At 37.0% G+C, this 19,218-nt stretch overlaps 1 protein-coding gene across 1 annotated transcript in view; it reads right to left on the bottom strand.

The window, feature by feature from the left end:
• The window catches only part of plcb1 (phospholipase C beta 1), a gene marked incomplete at its 5' end in the record, with an annotated part of 78,448 nt that overhangs the window by 8,269 nt on the left and 50,961 nt on the right, over window positions 1-19,218 (bottom strand). The window contains 14 exons of the mRNA XM_079632270.1: window positions 14-90; window positions 2,660-2,840; window positions 4,574-4,793; window positions 5,614-5,667; window positions 5,825-5,960; window positions 6,957-7,072; window positions 8,502-8,606; window positions 9,116-9,215; window positions 9,302-9,466; window positions 12,519-12,673; window positions 12,761-12,885; window positions 14,382-14,466; window positions 14,541-14,637; window positions 15,864-15,940. Coding sequence (XP_079488396.1) covers window positions 14-90; window positions 2,660-2,840; window positions 4,574-4,793; window positions 5,614-5,667; window positions 5,825-5,960; window positions 6,957-7,072; window positions 8,502-8,606; window positions 9,116-9,215; window positions 9,302-9,466; window positions 12,519-12,673; window positions 12,761-12,885; window positions 14,382-14,466; window positions 14,541-14,637; window positions 15,864-15,940 — 1,693 coding nt within the window. The remainder of the gene's footprint in view (window positions 1-13; window positions 91-2,659; window positions 2,841-4,573; window positions 4,794-5,613; window positions 5,668-5,824; window positions 5,961-6,956; window positions 7,073-8,501; window positions 8,607-9,115; window positions 9,216-9,301; window positions 9,467-12,518; window positions 12,674-12,760; window positions 12,886-14,381; window positions 14,467-14,540; window positions 14,638-15,863; window positions 15,941-19,218) is intronic.

The raw sequence follows: 19,218 nt of genomic DNA, 5'->3' as shown, positions 1-19,218 counted from the left end.
GTGACGGACTCACTTCTCACACAGCTCCTTGATTTTCTTCATTTGGTTGCTTTGACTTTCCTCAGCGATGCCGGTCAGCTTCTCGATAACCTGCGAACACATGAAAACACCATCAGTCTTCATCAGACACACTCAAAAAATAGCAAGAAATAGCTTTCTAGTTGCAGACATTTACATTGCACACTTGGCTTGGATTTTTAGATTTACATTTGTGCATTTAGCAGACACTTTTATCAAAAGCGACTTAAAAAAGGAACAAAAGCATTATTTAAAAAAAAATCGCTATTATTTGTTTATTGAATTACTATCTGTATATGTGTAATTCATATAAATATTCATATATCATTACCATTATAAATATATATATATATATCATATATATATATTCATATAGTAAATATTCATATATCATTAACATTATATATATATATAATAAGTCATACATGATGAAGTCGAGTCATTTGCAAATGACAAATAATCAATAAAAATCAATAAAAGTGTCTTTGCAAATTAATTAACACGTTTTTTCCCCAAATTTTATTTAAAATAATTTACTTATTTTTGGGCCTTATTATCATTATAAGGTGTAATATTACAGATGTTAAAATGTAAGTTTGCCTTCAACTTTTAGGTACAATCAAATAAGGTTGAAGTCTTTTCAACTTAAATTATATTAAACTGACTTTAAAAAATTGTGTTGAATCTTGTATAATTTATTAAAAAAAGGTTAAAATTGCTTAAAAGTTGAAAACGTAAAAAACACACGATGCAATGACGAAATTTTCGCACATTAAAAAATAAACACGACCTCACGTTTCTGTGTTTTTCGCATCCGTAACAAGCATTTGAATGGTGTTGTGACAATTCAGAGCCACCGAATGATGGATACAAAAAAACGCATGTGAAAATTTCAGGCTCAGTGTGCAAGGACCTTTACTTGAGTTATTTGAGAGCAGAGGTAGACAAAGTACACAACTTCCTTACTTGAGTAAAAGTACAGATACTACTGGTCAAATATTACTCCGTTACAAGTAAAAGTTGTAAAAAAAACTATTTTTACTTAAGTAAAAGTACAGAAGTACTCGTTTTTAAAAGTACTTACCGGTAAGTATAAAAGTAAAATCAATGCATTGTTTTATTATTGTTGCATGTAATACTTACAGTACCGTATGCCTCTGAACACTCATATCAATATCACATGTATTTCTATATCACAGTTCCAGTCGTGGGACTGAATGTGAGATTCAATAAAGTCACTCAATAACGTCCACAATGGTTTCGGACACCCAAAGGTAGTGCCCTATTTAAAGTTTTTAGTATGAATATGTTAGTCGTACTGTTATCTATAAGCTAGTGTGCTCCAAGACAATGACAAAATTCGCGTTCAGAAGAGCAAACTCAACGATGAAAATGAAAATCAGGTTGATGTCAGAATCCAACATCAGATTGACGTTAATCTCCAACGTTGGACAGATGTTGTATTGTGGTTGAAAATGAAAATCGGGTTGACGTCAGAAACCAAAATCAGTCGAGTTCCTGACTTTCATTTCCAACCAAAATCATCCTGACTGACGTTACTACTTTCTACTCAAGGACCTTGACAAATCTAGTGGAGTAGAAAGTATATTTGTCTTTCAAATGTAGTGAAGTTAAAAAAGTTTCCAGAAAAAATAATACTCAAGTTAAGTACAGATACTCAAAGAGTGTACTTAAGCACAGTACTCAGGTAAATATACTTTGTTTGAGAGTCTTTAAAGAGTTTGTTACCCTTTGGTTTTAACCCTATAGAACCTGATGCTAAAATAGGCGTTTTTCATATATTTTTATTTTATGCCGGTAAAATTCTAAAACAATGTGCAAGGTGTCATCTTTTTCAGAAAAAGATTAGCTTTCAACAAATTACAGTTATTGACCATTATTGTGTGTGGTGAGTTTGTAAATAGAACTTAAATAGACAAAAAAGAAAAAAAAAAGAATACATTTTCTGATTTTTATTTATTATTGTTGAAAAATGAAGTATAATACATCTATACAAGTCTTTTTTGTGACATTGGGTTGCACAGTTTTCATTTAGGACACTTTTTTTCATGCACGCGGCGTCGCTCACATACAAATGCGTCCATTCATACACTGCAAAAAATGCTTTTCTTACTTAGTATTTTTGTCTTGTTTCCAGTAAAAATATCTACACATTCTTAAATCAAGATGCATTTACTAGATGAGTAAAATGAGATAAGATATTATGTCCTGTTTTCTAGGGAAATAAATTAAAATTAAGTGAGTTTTTGCTTAAAAAAAAGCTAAATTATCTGCCAATGGGGTCAGAAAAATAATCTTAATTCTAACAGAAACAACATTATTTTTCTGACCCCATTGGCAGATAATTTAGCTTTTTTTTAAGCAAAAACTCACTTAATTTTAATTTATTTCCCTAGAAAACAGGACATAATATCTTATCTCATTTTACTCATCTAGTAAATGCATCTTGATTTAAGAATGTTTAGATATTTTTACTGGAAGCAAGACAAAAATACTAAGTAAGAAAAGCATTTTTTGCAGTGTAGGCACACACACATATACGGCGACGACACAGCCGGTTCTAAAGGGTTAAAGAGTCATTTTGAATCAGCACTGTTTGCGCTGTGTGTTCCCGACTCACCTGTTTAATGTGCTCTTTCTTCAGGTACTTCTCGCTGTAATACTGCTCCTGCCGGAGATTCAGGAGCTGCTGCTGCTGCTGCTCTTTGAGCTCGGACAGCTTCTGTCCACTGTCCTGATCCAGTGTGTTCAGCTCCTGCTCGAAGAACGAGGGTCCGTGTTCAGGACTGGAGGACAAGCACCTGACGGCAGACCCAGTGTGTGTGAGACGTGTGTTCACCGGGTATTAACTAGGGGTGGAACGGAATAGTAGGTGTAGCCTACTATTCTTTGAAACGGCAGGGTGTGACTCGGTGTAATTGTCCTCTAAAGTTAAACCCTCGGTTCCCAACAGCGGGGTCGCGGCCCACAAGGGGGCGTCAGCGAGCTCTGTGGGGGGTCGTGTCATATTTTGAAAAGTTTTGCGCAATGAGCATTAAATAAAAGTCCTTAACTTTTTTCTGTTCAAAATGTACAAAATTGATATAATGAGCGAGTTCATCATGAATCCATTTTCCAATCCGTGTTTTTGTCTTATCCTGAACCACTATGGTACTCCTATAATAAGTGTTTACACTGGGACTATTTTACACTGGTTCGGATGCGGAGTAGCCCAGTGCCTGCGTGACTCGTCATAGACGTACACCGAGAGAAGTAGTTCCGGCTACAATGTTCTTCCGAAAGACGCATTATTCTGTTAATAAACGCAAGTATAGCGCCAAAAGCGTCAAAAATAAAGCCTCACATTGATAAAGCCTCACAAATAACATGCAAGTATTGAGGCCCCAGACAGCAGTAATTTAGTAATCACCTATATTCTTTCTTTTTTACCTACACACCAGTGTGAATAATGTTATTGCATTTCACATAGGGCCAATTCATAGACTACTCCTAGGCTTACGTTTTTAAATGACAAAGGGCCTACTGATGTTTTTGTTATTGTATTTTCAATATTATAGGCTATTATTTGTGCATAAATATATATCTGGTTATTGTAAACATAGCTACCGTTTGTTTGAAAACAACATATTTTGTCATCCTTGCTGCAAGCGTACAAGAAGAGCGATAATATCATTCAATGTGAAGGGGGCCCTAAAATATTTTCTTGGTAAAAAGGGGCTCTCAGACAAAAAAAGGTTGGGAACCACGCTCTAAACCATCAGGAATCAGCGGTGAGAAGATGTCAGGTGCACTCGTGAATGTTTATTTTAGTACACTTTAGTGGGCTACACCAAAACCACACTACAAAAGAATCATGCAAAGCAGTAACCCAGATTATTCCTTGTGACATAAAAAAAAAAAAAACGGATATGAGAACGTAACCTACAACTAAATAACGTTATCTTACATCATTTCTAAAAAAAAAAAGTTTTGTGAACCTTTTTATAAAACATGGCCATTTATTTTTATTTCAAGGGCTTACATGTATGTCTGCTATTGTAGGCTCATTTAGTTAATGTAAGCAACTCATTTAGACGCAAGAACTGTGTGCCGGTGCGGTGAGATGGACATGCTCGGCCAGATTCGGCTTGAAGTCGTGCATCTTCGGATGCGGAGCCGCGCGAAATGGGGCCTTGCACACCCAACGCGCACGACCGCCCACACCGCAATGACGGCGCTCGTGCGTCCGCACATAAGAGATGCTGTATTTTCAGTTTTATAGCTGATTGTCTTATTTTGTTTACATCTTACTTTACACACTTCAGGGCCGGCTGTCAGCTAGCTCAGGGGAGAGACTGTATGGCACTAGGTGATACAGACTGAGACATGCACAATAAAATAATTTGTTTTGCTTTTCCCTCCATTGTCCTGAACTCGTACCGAACCGTGATGTCTGAACCGAGGTATGAACCGAACCGTGACTTCAGTGTACCGTTCCACCCCTAGTATTTACACACACACACACACAGCAGTCACTCAGAGGACGTCTACCTACCTCTTCTTACCGTCTCGTTTTGCAGACTTCAGCAGGACGGCCCGCTTGCGGAGGTAGTCGTGCTGGATCTCGTTGTATTTGGCCGTGTGCTCCTTGATCATCTCGGTGGTTTTCTTGTGATGTTTCTTCACCAGGTCCTTCATCTCTTTATAGTGTCGCCTCTGCTCGCGGACGAAGCCCTTCTGCTGCTTGAGCTCCTCCACGGTCTGCGCCTCCATCTCTGAGACACCAAGAGCCAAGGGTTTATGGACTGTGAAATTACCCCTTTATATTCCACCTCCATATTTTATTAACCTTTTCTGAAGCTCATGTCAATGGATTTTCTAAATCTGTACATCAGAAGTGTTTAAATAATTTATAGTGAACCTTCGGAATGATTTAGACTCAACAGCTGCCTAATAACACAGAGTTTTATTTGATGTCTCATATAACATAAGCAAAATATAGATAGAGAAATCATGTATATTGCACACTTGACTGAATTATTTGTATTAATTATGTTTGTGTATTATTTGACATGTTAATATATATATATATATATATATATATATATATATATATATAATAAAATAACCTGCTATTTTTTATTCTTTCATGTTATATATATATATGTAAATTGATATATATATATATTTAACACAAAATTATATATAAATATATATATTACATTTAGTTTATTTTATATGTTAATATATTTTCATTATTTTTGACATTTTTCAAAAATAAATTGTTTTATTCTATTATTTATGTTAAAACCATATGTATTATGTATTAAATTACTTATATTATTTTATGTTAATATATTGTAATTATTTTTGAAATATTGTTTATTCTATAATTTATGTTTACAAAACACACACACACACACACACACACACACACACACACACACACACGCCGCGGGTAGTGAGAGAATGGAGCGAGATATTTAATATATTTACAGATATGTGTGTGTGTGGTTGTGTGTGTGTGTATTTCACTGAATCTTTGAAATATTTTAAGCACGTGATAAAAAGTCATTAGATGTGTTGAACACTGACCAGTGAGGACGCTGTGAATGAGATCTTCAGTCTTTGCCGCTGGTTTCGTTGATCCTGAAACAATATCCAGATAAGATCTCATCAGACAACATTCATGCATATCTAATAACATCCATCATTTTTCTATCCTGTCTTGTCCGACGTGTGAGTGTGTGAAACACTTTAACACAAACACCAGTAGTGATGTTCAGCACATGTGTGAAGGCCTGACCTGTGGACTGTGGCTGTGCGCTGATCTGGGACGCTGGTTTAGGAGCCGCACTGGGAGCGTGACTCAACCCGTTCTCCACCGGGGCGGGTTTGGGTTCGCTCTTAACCTCCGAGGGGTTTTCAACACCTGGATCCGCCTGAACAACAAGACACTTCTGCTAGAAACATCACCAGACACCATTCTCTGTCAAACCCCTTATATTGGCATTACACGGCCGTTACATATTTAAACCAGTAATATCCTAAACTAAACCTAAACTAATCTTGACTAACTATCATTTGAAAGCTTACAATCACACACACGATCTCTCTTTCTCTCACTCACTCACTCACTCACACACACACACACGTACACACACACACACACACACGCACGCACGCACGCACGCACGCACGCACGCACGCACGCACGCACGCACGCACACACACACACACACACACACACACACACACACACACACAATCTCTCTTTCTCTCTCAAACACACACTCACACAAACACACACTCACTCTTTCTCACACTCACACACACACACAATCTCTCTCTCTCACACTCACACACACACACACACACACAAACACACACACACACACAATCTCTCTCTCTCACTCTCACACACACACAGACACACACACAATCTCTCTCTCTCTCTCTCTCTCTCACACACACACACACACACACACACACACACACACACACACACACACACACACACACACACACAGTGATGTCTGGCCTAAGAAAATGTACATCTTCACCCTTTATTCAAACATTATTAAAAAACGGTTTTCAAACATATTGTGTAGTTGAGCTTGGATGACTCTATGAAACATGACAAATTGAGCTGACATATTTTTTTTCTCAAGCTTTCATTCAAAGAAATTATGAACACATGCAAAAACAAGAGAGAACCAATGAAATATTAATAACAGATTATGTTGTAGTCAATGCTTTTTTCCAGTGAGATATTTTTTTTGCCAAACAATTTTGTCACACACTTACCCAAGTGTAGTGTTTTATTCTCCCCTCATATTAAAAAATATATAATTAATTTTCTTCATATATTTTGATGGTTTAATAGAATGTGTAGTGTCATAATTGCAGATTCGAAGTGCGAGAACGTGAATGTGAACCTCTTTAGTGTCCTTCTCCTCTTCTCCTTCCTCTAAAGTGAGCGCCGCCAGCTGTTTGGATCTCTGCTCCATTAAGTTGACGTATCTGATGGGATTGGACAGCGCTTCAATGACATCTGTTCAACACAGAAACACACCGTCAGTCACGTCAAACACACACATCTGCCTTCAAACCAGCCTCTGCTTTAGATGCTGTGAGCTAAAGTCACTTTAGTTCGTTAACAATAATGTTTTCACAATATTTTGGAACTTCAAAACCTTTTAAATATATCCAAAAATAATATCCAAAGAAATGGAAATCTGACATTATGCTGTGTCCCTTTTAAACACCTTCTTCTTGCAGTGACATTTCGCTCATATTTCTGAAGTTTCATTACAGCTGGAAACCCTTAATTAAGAGACATTTAAAATAAAAGAACAAATTCTTGGCATTTTATGGGTCATTTCATCTTTTAAAAAGGATGAATTTACATAAACAGTGTTAGATTCAATATTTTCTAAAGAAAAGTCTCTTGATAATTAGTTATTAACATGATATAAAAGTTGTGACATCTTCTGTGAGGTCTATATCACTTTGTATATTTGCATATTTAACAAGTGATGCCGCATTTTAGCTTTAAATAGAAGAGGTCACTTTGTTTTTGTGGCTTTGATAAGTCAAAAAGTTTCTATTTAATTTAAACAAAGGAAAAAAAAGTAGTCTCTTAAGATCGCCCCATCAGTATCAGGAAAACAGTCGAGTCGAAAAAAACGTGTTGAGAAGGTCAGTGTTGTTGTTGTAACACTCTTTAACACAAACAGTTGCATTCTGGGTAACGGAGACGTGAATCTGTCCCAAAATCCCCCATCTCATAGTTTCGGTATATGCAAATAAGTATATGGGATGGAGATTGAAAAGCTCCTCACAAAAAGAGGCAATACCACGGTACTCTGATAAATACCACGGTACTGGTCAGTCATAATTCACACCGAATCTATTTGTCATTAACAGGTGAAACTAAAAAAATGTGAATATTGTGCAAATTTATTTCAGTAATTCAACTTAAAAGGTGAAACTAATATATTATATAGACACATTACATGCACAATGAGATATTTCAAGTCTTTATTTGTTATAATTTTGATGATTTACAGCTTATGAAAACCCCAAATTCAAAATTAGAATACTGTGAAAAGGTTTTCATAAACTGTAAGCCATAATCATCACAATTATAACAAATAAAGGCTTGAAATATCTCACTTTGCATGTAATGAGTCTATATAATATATTAGTTTCACCTTTTAAGTTGAATTACTGAAATAAATGAACTTTTGCACCATATTCTAATTTTTTGAGTATGTTGTAAATAATGCAAAGCAGATTGATGGTCCATTTTCTGTATGCAAAGTATAATTTCTTGATTATGATCCAGCTTGTGAGATTTACTCATATGTACCATGGTATTCATATGGACACCACAGTTGTACTATGGTACTTTTAGCACATTTTGTGAGTACCGGATGCTAAAATGTTTCAGATGGCGGGTGATTATATGAACTTCTTACCAGCGAATGTGTCCGGCACGTAGTCTTTGACCTCGATATACACGAATATAGCAGGAAGAGTCAGAGCTTGATTCTTTTCATTTCTCAAACCGATGTAACGATAACCTGTGAGAATACGAGAAAATGATTGTTTAATACAAACGATTAATTGCGATTAATCGCATCCAAATTAAAAGTTTGGGGTTACATAATATGTGTGTGTATTATTGTGTATAATTATTTTTTTATATATAAATACACACACATGCATGTATATATTTGAGAAATATTAGCATTTATATACTGCATATACATTTTTATATAATTTATATTATATATAAATAGAACTATTTTATATATAAATAACAAATTTTTCTTAAATATATACATGCATGTGTGTGTCAAGAGCTGAGATTCAGATATGATAATGAGCGTTCAGTTTATGACCAATCACAGCAGACTGGGCCATCTGACCAATCAATGCAGAGCAGCTCTCAGAGAGGCGGAGCTTAGAGAGACTAAATCCCTAAACGAACCGTTTCAGACACTGAGAGAAATGCATGTAAAACTATAGCAGGAGACCTTTAAAATATAATAATTGGGGGACTTTAACAATAAACATGACAGATTCTCACCGGGACGAATGGCTGAGACGGGAATGATCCGATGGCCAATGAACTTCCCTCCCTCCTCAAACAAGGCTATCCTCAGGGAAGCGAGGGTGGGCAACACAACCTGACCAACAAACAACACAAGTATATATATATATATCTCATGCTCTCCAGACATCTGATGATCATAACAGGAACAACATCACATACTTTTTTAAAGACGATGGGCTCCTCGTCCCACACAGGGTTGATGGCGTTGCTCTGGGACGTCTTTGTCTTGAAAGCTTTTCGTCTCGTGTCAACTGGAAGTCCAAACATGTCAATCTCCACATAAACGCCCACCTTCTTGTCAGTCAGGAACTGTCCTGATATGATCTGATGGAAGAGGAGATGAGATGTTTCTTGCACAAAAACATCAAAAAGCAACATATATAACAAAGGGCCCTATTGTAACGTTCTGCAACGCAAGTATCAAACGCGAAACGCAAGTAACTTTGTGGGCGGATCAAATCTAAAATGTGTTGGTCTGAAGTCGCTTCATTATTCATAGGTGTGGTTTGGGCGTAACGTGAAATAAACCAATCAGAGCGTCCTCTCACATTCCCTTTAAGAGCCGGCGCACTTGTTCCACGGCGGATTGCTATTATAACGGCGGATTGCTATTATAACGGCGGATCGCTATTATAACGGCGGATTGCTATTATAACGGCGGATTGCTATTATAACGGCGGATTGCTATTATAACGGCGGATTGCTATTATAACGGCGGGTTTGCCAGCGCACACCAGGAGCGGTTCACAGCCGAGGAGACTGACGTTCTCGTCAGGGCCGTAAAACACAGAGAAGTGACATTGTGTGAGGATGATGGAGAAACCCAAATTAGCTTCGGTTAAACAGGCGTATAATAATTTGGGTAAATGTGTAATCTAGATTTATGCTAATTATTTTCACATCTTCACGGACACAACAATGGTAAATGGTACTGCATTTATATAGCGCTTTCACAGACCCAATGGCCACCAAAACGCTTTACATTTTGCCTCACATTCACCCATTCATACACCGACGGCGGTGTCAGCCATGCAAGGCAGTTGGGGTTGGGGTTAGGTGTCTTGCTCATGGACACCTCAACACTTGGTCAAGTGGAACCGGGGATTGAACCACCAACCTTCTGGTTTGTAGACAATCTACATGAACCACTGAGCCACTGCCGCCCCACGCAGGGCCGGATTAACCATTAGGGCAACTGGGCAATTGCCCAGGGGCCCAGGACATCTAAGGGGCCCTGGGCACCGTCAAATATTATGTCAAATATTATGATTAAAATGTCTCCACGATCTGCTTTTGAAGAAATATCGTAGGATCGTGCATTCTATCAGTTTGCAGTTCTGGCGCCTCCGTCTCAACATCCTGTACAGCGCTACGTATATTCACATGAAATGCAGAGGAACGGGACACTGTAGTTTATAAAAAATAATTATTTCCATGTGCTTTAAAGCCTTGCCGGTTAAACATGTCATTCGCTGCTGATGCGCTGTTCTAACGGGCGCTTTTCTGAGCGCAAACACCCGACGCGCACATGCACTAAAGCCTGTCTAACAGCGCCTGTTACTGGGCTAAGTTATCTTTCGAGTCTTATTGCTCTAATACTGTCAAATACACACAAGGTTTACATAAACAAAGTTGTTATGTCTAAAGAGAAAGAACAGTAGAAAAAAATAAGAAACAAATCTGCTTGTCAAATGCGTGTATATTAGACTCGTCGCGGGCAGATCTTAAAGTGACAGTAGCCCTAATAGTAAACATGCAGCCGCTTGTCCTTAAAGGGATAGTTACCCCCCCAAAAAAAAAAAGATGTCATTATTTACTCACTCACTCTAATGTTGTTCCATACCTGTATTAATTTATTTCTTGTGCTGAACACAAAAGAAGATATTTTGAGGAGTGTGGCTAACCGGGCGGTTGCTGGTCCCCATTGACCATAGTATGAAAAAAACTATTATGGAAGTCTCTGGGGTACATCAACTGTTTGGTTACCCACATTCCTCCAAATAACTTTTATTTTCAACAGAAGAGGGAGACTTATTTGGGTTTGAAACGGCTTGAGAGAGTAGGCTAAATGATGACAATTAAAAATGTCCCTGTTAATAAAACAACAAAATACAAAGAGCAAATCCCTCACTTTAGTAGCTTTAATAAGAATCAATGTACAATTTATACAGTGAAGTCTATGTTGTGTTTTATTTTCATATTTCATATAATTTAATGACTTTCTTCCATGCTGTTAAATACACATACTGTAGCTGAAAAAATGGGGGGTCCTACAAGTCATTGTGCCCAGGGGCCTCTGAACTCTTAATCCGGCCCTGGCCCCACGGCAATGATTTCCCTCGTGTGTTAATAGTTTTCCTTGTAATAATGTATGATTTGCAAAAATGAAAACTGTTGCGTCTGTTTAGATTAGAGAATCAAAGTGTGTGTGTTGTTCACACGCTACATAATGGCCAAGCACGCGCGCTTAAAATAGCATCTGACTAACGCCAGAGACAATTTATATAAGAGACATGCCACTTCCTCAATCCTCAACACAACTATATAAGGAAAACCCGTAACGGCAAAGATGGCGGTTGTATGCACATGTCCCGCCCCTCCCGCTGGAAAGCCAATCATCTGCTTTTAACAGTCACGCCGGGACACATTTAAGCCTATCGTCTGGTTCCTCTGACGCATGCGCACAGTTGAGGTTTCGCCTGTTGGTGTCGTGAACCCTTGCGCATGCGTAGTAAAAGTATAACCTGTGAGGAAAAAGGCGTTTAAATCTTATTTTTGGGCAAAGTCATCAAACTTTTTCAGCGATTTTTATCATATTTGACTGCTGTTTCTATACATGCAGTTTGTCTGTCCCAGTGACCAGTGAAAGTGCAGTTCTGACTCTCTGCCCATTCATTTAGAGAGGAGCCTGGTCTTGTTAGTCCGAAATAGCTGCCCGGAGGCGTTGCCAAGATGGCGGTCGAGTGGCACGACTTGCCTAAAAGGACTTTGCTAACGCACAACGCGCCACTGTCTTTAGACGAGGTTTCTCCTGGTCAGTGGCGGAATTGTTTTCTGAAACTGCAGAATATCACCAGGGAACGTTTGCGCGGGAACACGCTCTTCTTTTCTTTTAACCGCCCCCGCCAGTGCAAGTTCATTCCCTAATTTACCGACGTGCGTCTGTGGAGGGAAAAGTCCGCTGTGCACGGGTGCAAAATAGGAATTATACATGCGTCGGTGTACAAAGTCAATTGTGCTGGGTGCAAGATAGGGCCCTGAATGCTTCAAAAAAAAACAAAAAAACATGCAAGTCAAATTATAGATTGCATCGAAAGAGTGCAGTTTCTCATTTCCAGCTAAAAGTCATAATTCTAGTGAGTGTAATAAACCTGACCTTCACTGATAAAGTATTGGCTACGATCCCATCCACTGTGCTCTCTGTGAAGGGGTCAAAACACTTGTCCGGTCGCCTCATGAACTCTGGCTTGAGTCTGTAGCCACTTTTCCCGTTGTACTCGTACATGCCGAGGTTCAGCTGCATGGACAGATCTGAGAGAGTAAAGCACAAAATTACACTTGACATTTCATATCGCAGTTAAGTCCTGTTTGAATAAGTCCTGTTATTGATCCGCTCACCGATGGTCTGGAAGTTGAGCGCGACGAGCTGGCAGCCGGCGTTCCAGAACACCTGAGGCATGTAGTTGGAGGAGTCCACTCGAGTTCCTTTAGGGTAGATTCTGCTCAGCTGGAATTTGTTGTATCTGCATGTCCACAGTTAAGGGACTGACTGACGTAGTGAACGGCACCGATACATCAAGAAATCACAACTGGCACATACATCCCCAAAACAGAGACAAGCTGACAAAACATGTCTGTGTAAATGTGAAATATTAAATAAATTATATTTGTCATAAAGACTTTTTTGCCGTGTGTAATTTTTATATTGGCATGATAAATAATCATATCCATCTGGATGTGTATATAGAGTTTGGGGTCAGTAAATGTACATATACACATATATAGCCTACATAGTATAGAGATACATTTACTGACCCCAAATGAGATATTTACATATTTAGTTAGGGATATATATAAATATATTGATTTATTTTTTCATTTATTTTATTTAGAACGATTTATTTGAGAGCCTTTATTTGAAATTATTTAAAATTATATTGTTTTGTATTTCTACAAAGCTTTAATTTATTTATTTATATATATACATATATATATATTGAAATTAACACTTTTATTCAGCAAGTAAAAACAAAAATATATATATAAATTAGAAACATTGCTTTGGAAACTAACTCAACTAAGTTTAAGCTCCAAAATGAAAGCTTTGTAGGAATATTAATATATAACAATATAATTTAAAATAATGTTAAAAAATCAAAAAGGTTTCTATTTCAAATAAAGGCTCTCAAATAAAAATGTTCTAAATAAAATAAATGAAAAAGTAAAACAATAAATGTGAAATAATAATATATATAAATATATATATATATATATATATATAATAAATATATATATATATATATATATATATATATATATATATATATATATATATATATATATATATATATATGTATATATAATATTTATATACATACACTGTGCAATTTAAATATCATATCATTGTTTTTCACAATATAGTGAGGGTGAAAAGTACTTTTGTTTAATCCAATTGTAAAAAAATTATTAATTTATTTAATTTGTATTTGTGGTGAAATGTGAGCCAGACATGTATTGGCAGGTTTTGTGATAAAATGAAAACAATATCCTTTCATAAAAGAAATTCAATTCACTCTTCCACGCATTCAAACCTGTCGACTCGTGATCATCAGTCAGTCAGTGTCGTTGATGATCTGATATTATAAAGTCTGGATGTGTGCACATGAGCATTTTCAGTCCATTCTTCACACAAACCCATAAAACAGAAGAAGATTCATATGGACTCGAGTTCAGAAATATTCCTGACAGATGTGATTATTTGGGTCATAAGTTATGGCATCAATAATAGATGCACTTGTCCTGGTTTCCTGTCACGTGTCTGATGGGTTATGTGGGACGACGTCGCTACAGAACAACACACACAACACACACACACACACACACACACACACACACACACACACACACACACACACACACACACACACACACACACACACACACACACACACACACACACACACACACACACACACACACACACACACACACACACACACACACACGGGGTAAAGGATGCTCTACGAACTCCACCGGGGTCTTGGTCAGCTGCTCCAGGGCTTTGGTCTCCACAAACGATGACATCTGATAATTGCGTTTGGTTTCTGAAAGCAGACACGTCCAGTTTGAACCAGATGTTTATGTGAACACACATGTTATCGCGTGATGTCGTACTCACTCTTGGAAACCTCGAAGGAGTGGAACTTTGTGGGCTGGATGTAGTTGACCAGCGTGGACATCTCTTCAGTGGCGAAGGCTTCAGATCCGGCTGTACCCTGAAAACACACACACACCGCATACTTTAATCACGGTTACGGTCAGCATTTGACAATCGTTGAGAACAGTTTTATTTTTGGATGAGTTTCCAGCCCTATTTTGTACTATATTGGTGTCAAAGGACCAGGAACTGACACAGGAGAGTTAACACATTTTATTAATAACACAGAAATCAGCTTCTGTTGAATTAAACAGTTCTTGTTTGTTGTTAATGTTAACTAACTTAAACTATCATTTTCAGTCTTTTTAATAAAGATGAAATCAAATGTAAATATAAGAGGAAAAACTTAAATTAGAAATGAACTAAAAAGTAGAAGAAAAAAAATTTTAAATGTTGAAAATGTGAAATTTTGCCTTGGCAACTGACTGAAATCAAATTAAATAAATAATATTTAATTTAAATTAATCAATTTAAATAAGAATAAAACCATACAGAAATGAAAGCTAGATAGAAATATTAAAAAGCAGATAATACAATTCCTCAAACTTAAACTAAAACCGAAATAAAAATAAAGCCATAAAGAAATATAGAGGGGAAAACTACATAAAAATAGAATTTTTAAAACTAGAAATTGGAAAACATTGCCATTGGAAACTAATTAAAATTAGTCTAGATACCAACATTACCAAAATAAAAAATTCTAAAATCAATAAATACATTGAAGCTATATGCAAATATTTTAAAAGAAACCAACAAAAATAGAAATGAGAAATATTGCCTTTGCAACAAACTGAAAAAAAATAAAAATAATAATAATAGAAATTAGAAACATTGCCATGGCAACTAATTGAAATAAATTTAATTGGTAAAATTACACAAAAAAAAAAATATATATATTTTAAAAGAAACCAACAAATTTTTTTAATGTTGCCTTCTGAAATAAATATATACATAATTAGAAGCATTTCCATGGCAACTAATTGTTTAAGCACTAAATTATTTATCTATTTAATTACTAAAATACCATGTTTTTATTAAATTAATAAAAAAATACATTGAAGCTATTTTTTTTTTTTTTTTAAAGAAATCAACAAAAATAGAAATGTTGCCTTTCCAACTAATTGAAATAAGTTTAGGTTGAAAACTGAAATAAAAATAAATTAAAGCTAAAACTTCTAAACTAAAATGAAAACAGATAATATAAAAACAAAAGCAATTATAGCATAAACATAACATGCCGTTACCGATACACATCTGTCAATAAAAACACAAACTCTTACTGACCTCGTCCATGGACTTCTTACAGTCGTCATCGTCATCATCTTCATCCTCGTCATCCTCAGCCTCCACCTCTGCAGGCGCTGAACCACAAAATACAATTATCAAATCAAATCCCTCTTAAAATCCCAAAGCAAACATGCGGAGAGTCAGTTCTGTCACCGCCTCGATCCACTCGATCAGATTGAGCTCAGCGACAGCAGGTGTGTGTGTGTGTGTGTGTGTGTGTGTGTGTGTGTGTGTGTGGCTTTAACATGCCAAGACTTAATCAATGAGTCTGACACACACCAGACCTTCACGACCTGCTGGTTTAAAGGGAGAGTTCATGCTCAAATCAAAATTCACTCAGCATTTACACAGACAGTTGTGTTTCAATGAAAGATTTTCCTACAGGTTTGTAACAACATTGTCATATGTGACCCTGGACCACAAACCCAGTCTGGAGCCGCACGGGTATATCTGTGGCAATAGCTAACTATACATTGTATGGGTCAAAATTATCCATTTTTCTTTTATGCCAAAAATCATGAGGATATTAAGATCATGTTCCATGAAGATATTTAGTAAATGTCCTACCGTAAATATATAAAACATGTATTTTTGTGAGTGAGTGCAGCACAATCGTGAACATAAATGCACAACTTTAAAGGAGATTTTCTCAATGTTTACATTTTTTTGCTCCTCAGATTCCAGATTTTCAATAGTTGTATCTCGACCAAATATTGTCCTATCCTAACAAACCACACATCAATGGAAAGATTATTTATTCAGCTTTCATGTGATGTATAAATCTCAATTTCAGAAAATGTACCCTTATGACTGGTTTTGTGGTCACATCTTAGGGTGATATTCAAAACACCAGTCAAATGTTTGGTTGAATTAAGATTTTTGAGGCTGCAGTTATTTGAGCACAAACACAGTAAAAACTGTAATATTGGAAATATTTGTAGATTTCAAAATAGCTGTTTTCTATGTAAATATTTATAAAACTGTAATTTATTCCTGTGATCAAAGCTGAATTTTCAGCATCATTATCCAGTCTTCAGTGTCACATGATCCTTCAGAAATCTGTATAATATGATGATTTGATGCTCAAGAAACATTTCTCATTATTATTATCAATGTTGAAAACAGTTGTGCTGATTCATATTTATTTCCCAAATGTGATACACTACCATATTCAAAGTAATATTAAAATAAAAATAAAAACATAAATTAATACTTTTATTCAGCAAGGATGCATTAAATTGATCAGAAGTGACAGTAAAGACATTTATAATGTTACAAAAGATTATATTTCAAATAAATGCTGTTCTTTTGAACTTTTTATTCATTAAAGAATCCTGAAAGAAAAATGCATCACAATGTCCACAAAAATGTAAGCATTAAAAAAAAAAAAAAATGTTATCATATTATACTGATTTCTGAAGGATCATGTGACACTGAAGACTTGAGTAATGATGCTGAAAATTCAGCTTTGATCACAGGAATAAATTACATTTTACTATATATTCACATAGAAAACAGCAAATTTGAATTCAAAACACTGTTTCTGTGATTGAATAAATGCAGCTGTGGTGAGCAGAAGAGACGTCTTTTTAAAGAACGGTGTATTCCTCTACGGATGAGTTTTTAAGCTTCATTTGGTTCTGAAATGATCATATTTCCTGATAACGGTCTGGTTCTGAAAGGCAGTGTGGTCATGGACGAGGTTCAGGTCTCTGTGTTTCTGCAGGTGGAGGTCTGGAGGAATCACAGCCAGCTGTTCAACATCTGCACCAATGCTGTCTGGATTCAACCTTTAAAAGCCTCTGGCATCCATCAGCGGCTCCGACGCCTCTGTCAGACATGAACACACACGTCTCTGACCTGCGGAGGGTCTGTCAGACACGAACACACACACACACACACACACACGTCTCTGACCTGCGGAGGGTCTGTCAGACACGAACACACACACACACACACACACGTCTCTGACTGCGGAGGGTCTGAAATGTCAGACGCTTGACTCTCCACATGAGGCTGAACACCGAGACCGGCTCGCAGTGGACCTAATCGAGCTGATGACGAGTTACTGACGTTTGCTGGGCTTTCTTTCTTTCTTTCTTTCTTTCTTTCTTTCTTTCTTTCTTTCTTTCTTTCTTTCTTTCTTTCTTTCTTTCTTTCTTTCTTTCTTTCTTTCTTTCTTTCTTTCTTTCTTTCTTTCTTTCTTTCTTTCCTTTCACTAAAGATAGATGTGACATATCAAGGGTTTTCATTTCACTTAAAGGGGGGGGGGGGGGGGGGGGGGGTGTAATGCCCTTTTCACAAGATGTAAAATAAGTATCTGATGTCCCCAGAGTGTGTATATGAAGTTTTAGCTCAAAATACCTCACAGATATTTTTATATAGCATGCTAAAGTTGTCACTTTTTGAGGGTGAGCAAAAAAAACGCACTGTTTTGTATCTGTCCCTTTAAATGCAAATGAGATAATGCTCCCGGCACAGGGGGCGGAGCTACAAGAGCTTGTGTCCTTTTACCTCACACTAGAGGATGGATACCCGACCCAAAACACGTGCATGCGCGCCTGTGTTAAGATCTGTTGAAATTTCCGAATGCCTTCCTACAGTTGCTTAATAAAAGCGGGCTTTCCACACAAACAAACGTACATGTGTCATTAGTATGAGAAAAAAAATGGGATTTTAACTGTCGGTCTCGGGTCGGGCTCAGACATAAATATCTTTATGCCTGTCGGACGCGGGTTGGGTTCTGACAGAAAAATGTGGCCCGATCCGCACTCTACCTCACACACACATGCACTGAAATTTCTAAACTTTTAGCCTTTTATGTTCAAACCGGAGTCAGACAATGATGGAGAGACTCAAGAAGAAGTGACAACATGTAGAAGCAACAGGACATTTCTGAATGGTTAGTTGATAAATTTATGTAGCTTTGATAATCTATAAATCGTGTTCAGGGGGCGGGGTTTATGTAAATTTTAGGGTTGATGATGTCACTAACTGTGCGTTCACACCGCAGGCGGCGAGAGCGTCAAATTGGCCGGAAGCCATTCATTTTCAATGAGAGCCGGCGGCGAGCTCCGGCGAGAGCGGCGCGGCGCGTCTTGGACGGCGAGAGCGGCGAGAAGAGTTGAAATCAAGTCAACTTTATGGTAATAAGCTATGACGCGGTTCGGCGGCAACCAGCGGCAACCAATCGTAATGTAGAAGTCCTCCGCCTGAGAGGATACCAGAGAACACAACACTGTAAACTTTGGTTCCGACCACATTAGTTCCTAAGCAAAATGGAGGAAAAGTTAATTATTTCTGTTGCGGGTTTCCCGTTATTGTACGACATGTCCCTGTTTACATACAGGGA

This window comes from Phoxinus phoxinus (assembly GCF_949152265.1).
Source record: "Phoxinus phoxinus genome assembly, chromosome: 13".
Classification (NCBI taxonomy): domain Eukaryota; kingdom Metazoa; phylum Chordata; class Actinopteri; order Cypriniformes; family Leuciscidae; genus Phoxinus; species Phoxinus phoxinus.
This window is presented reverse-complemented; position numbering and strand designations above follow the sequence as displayed.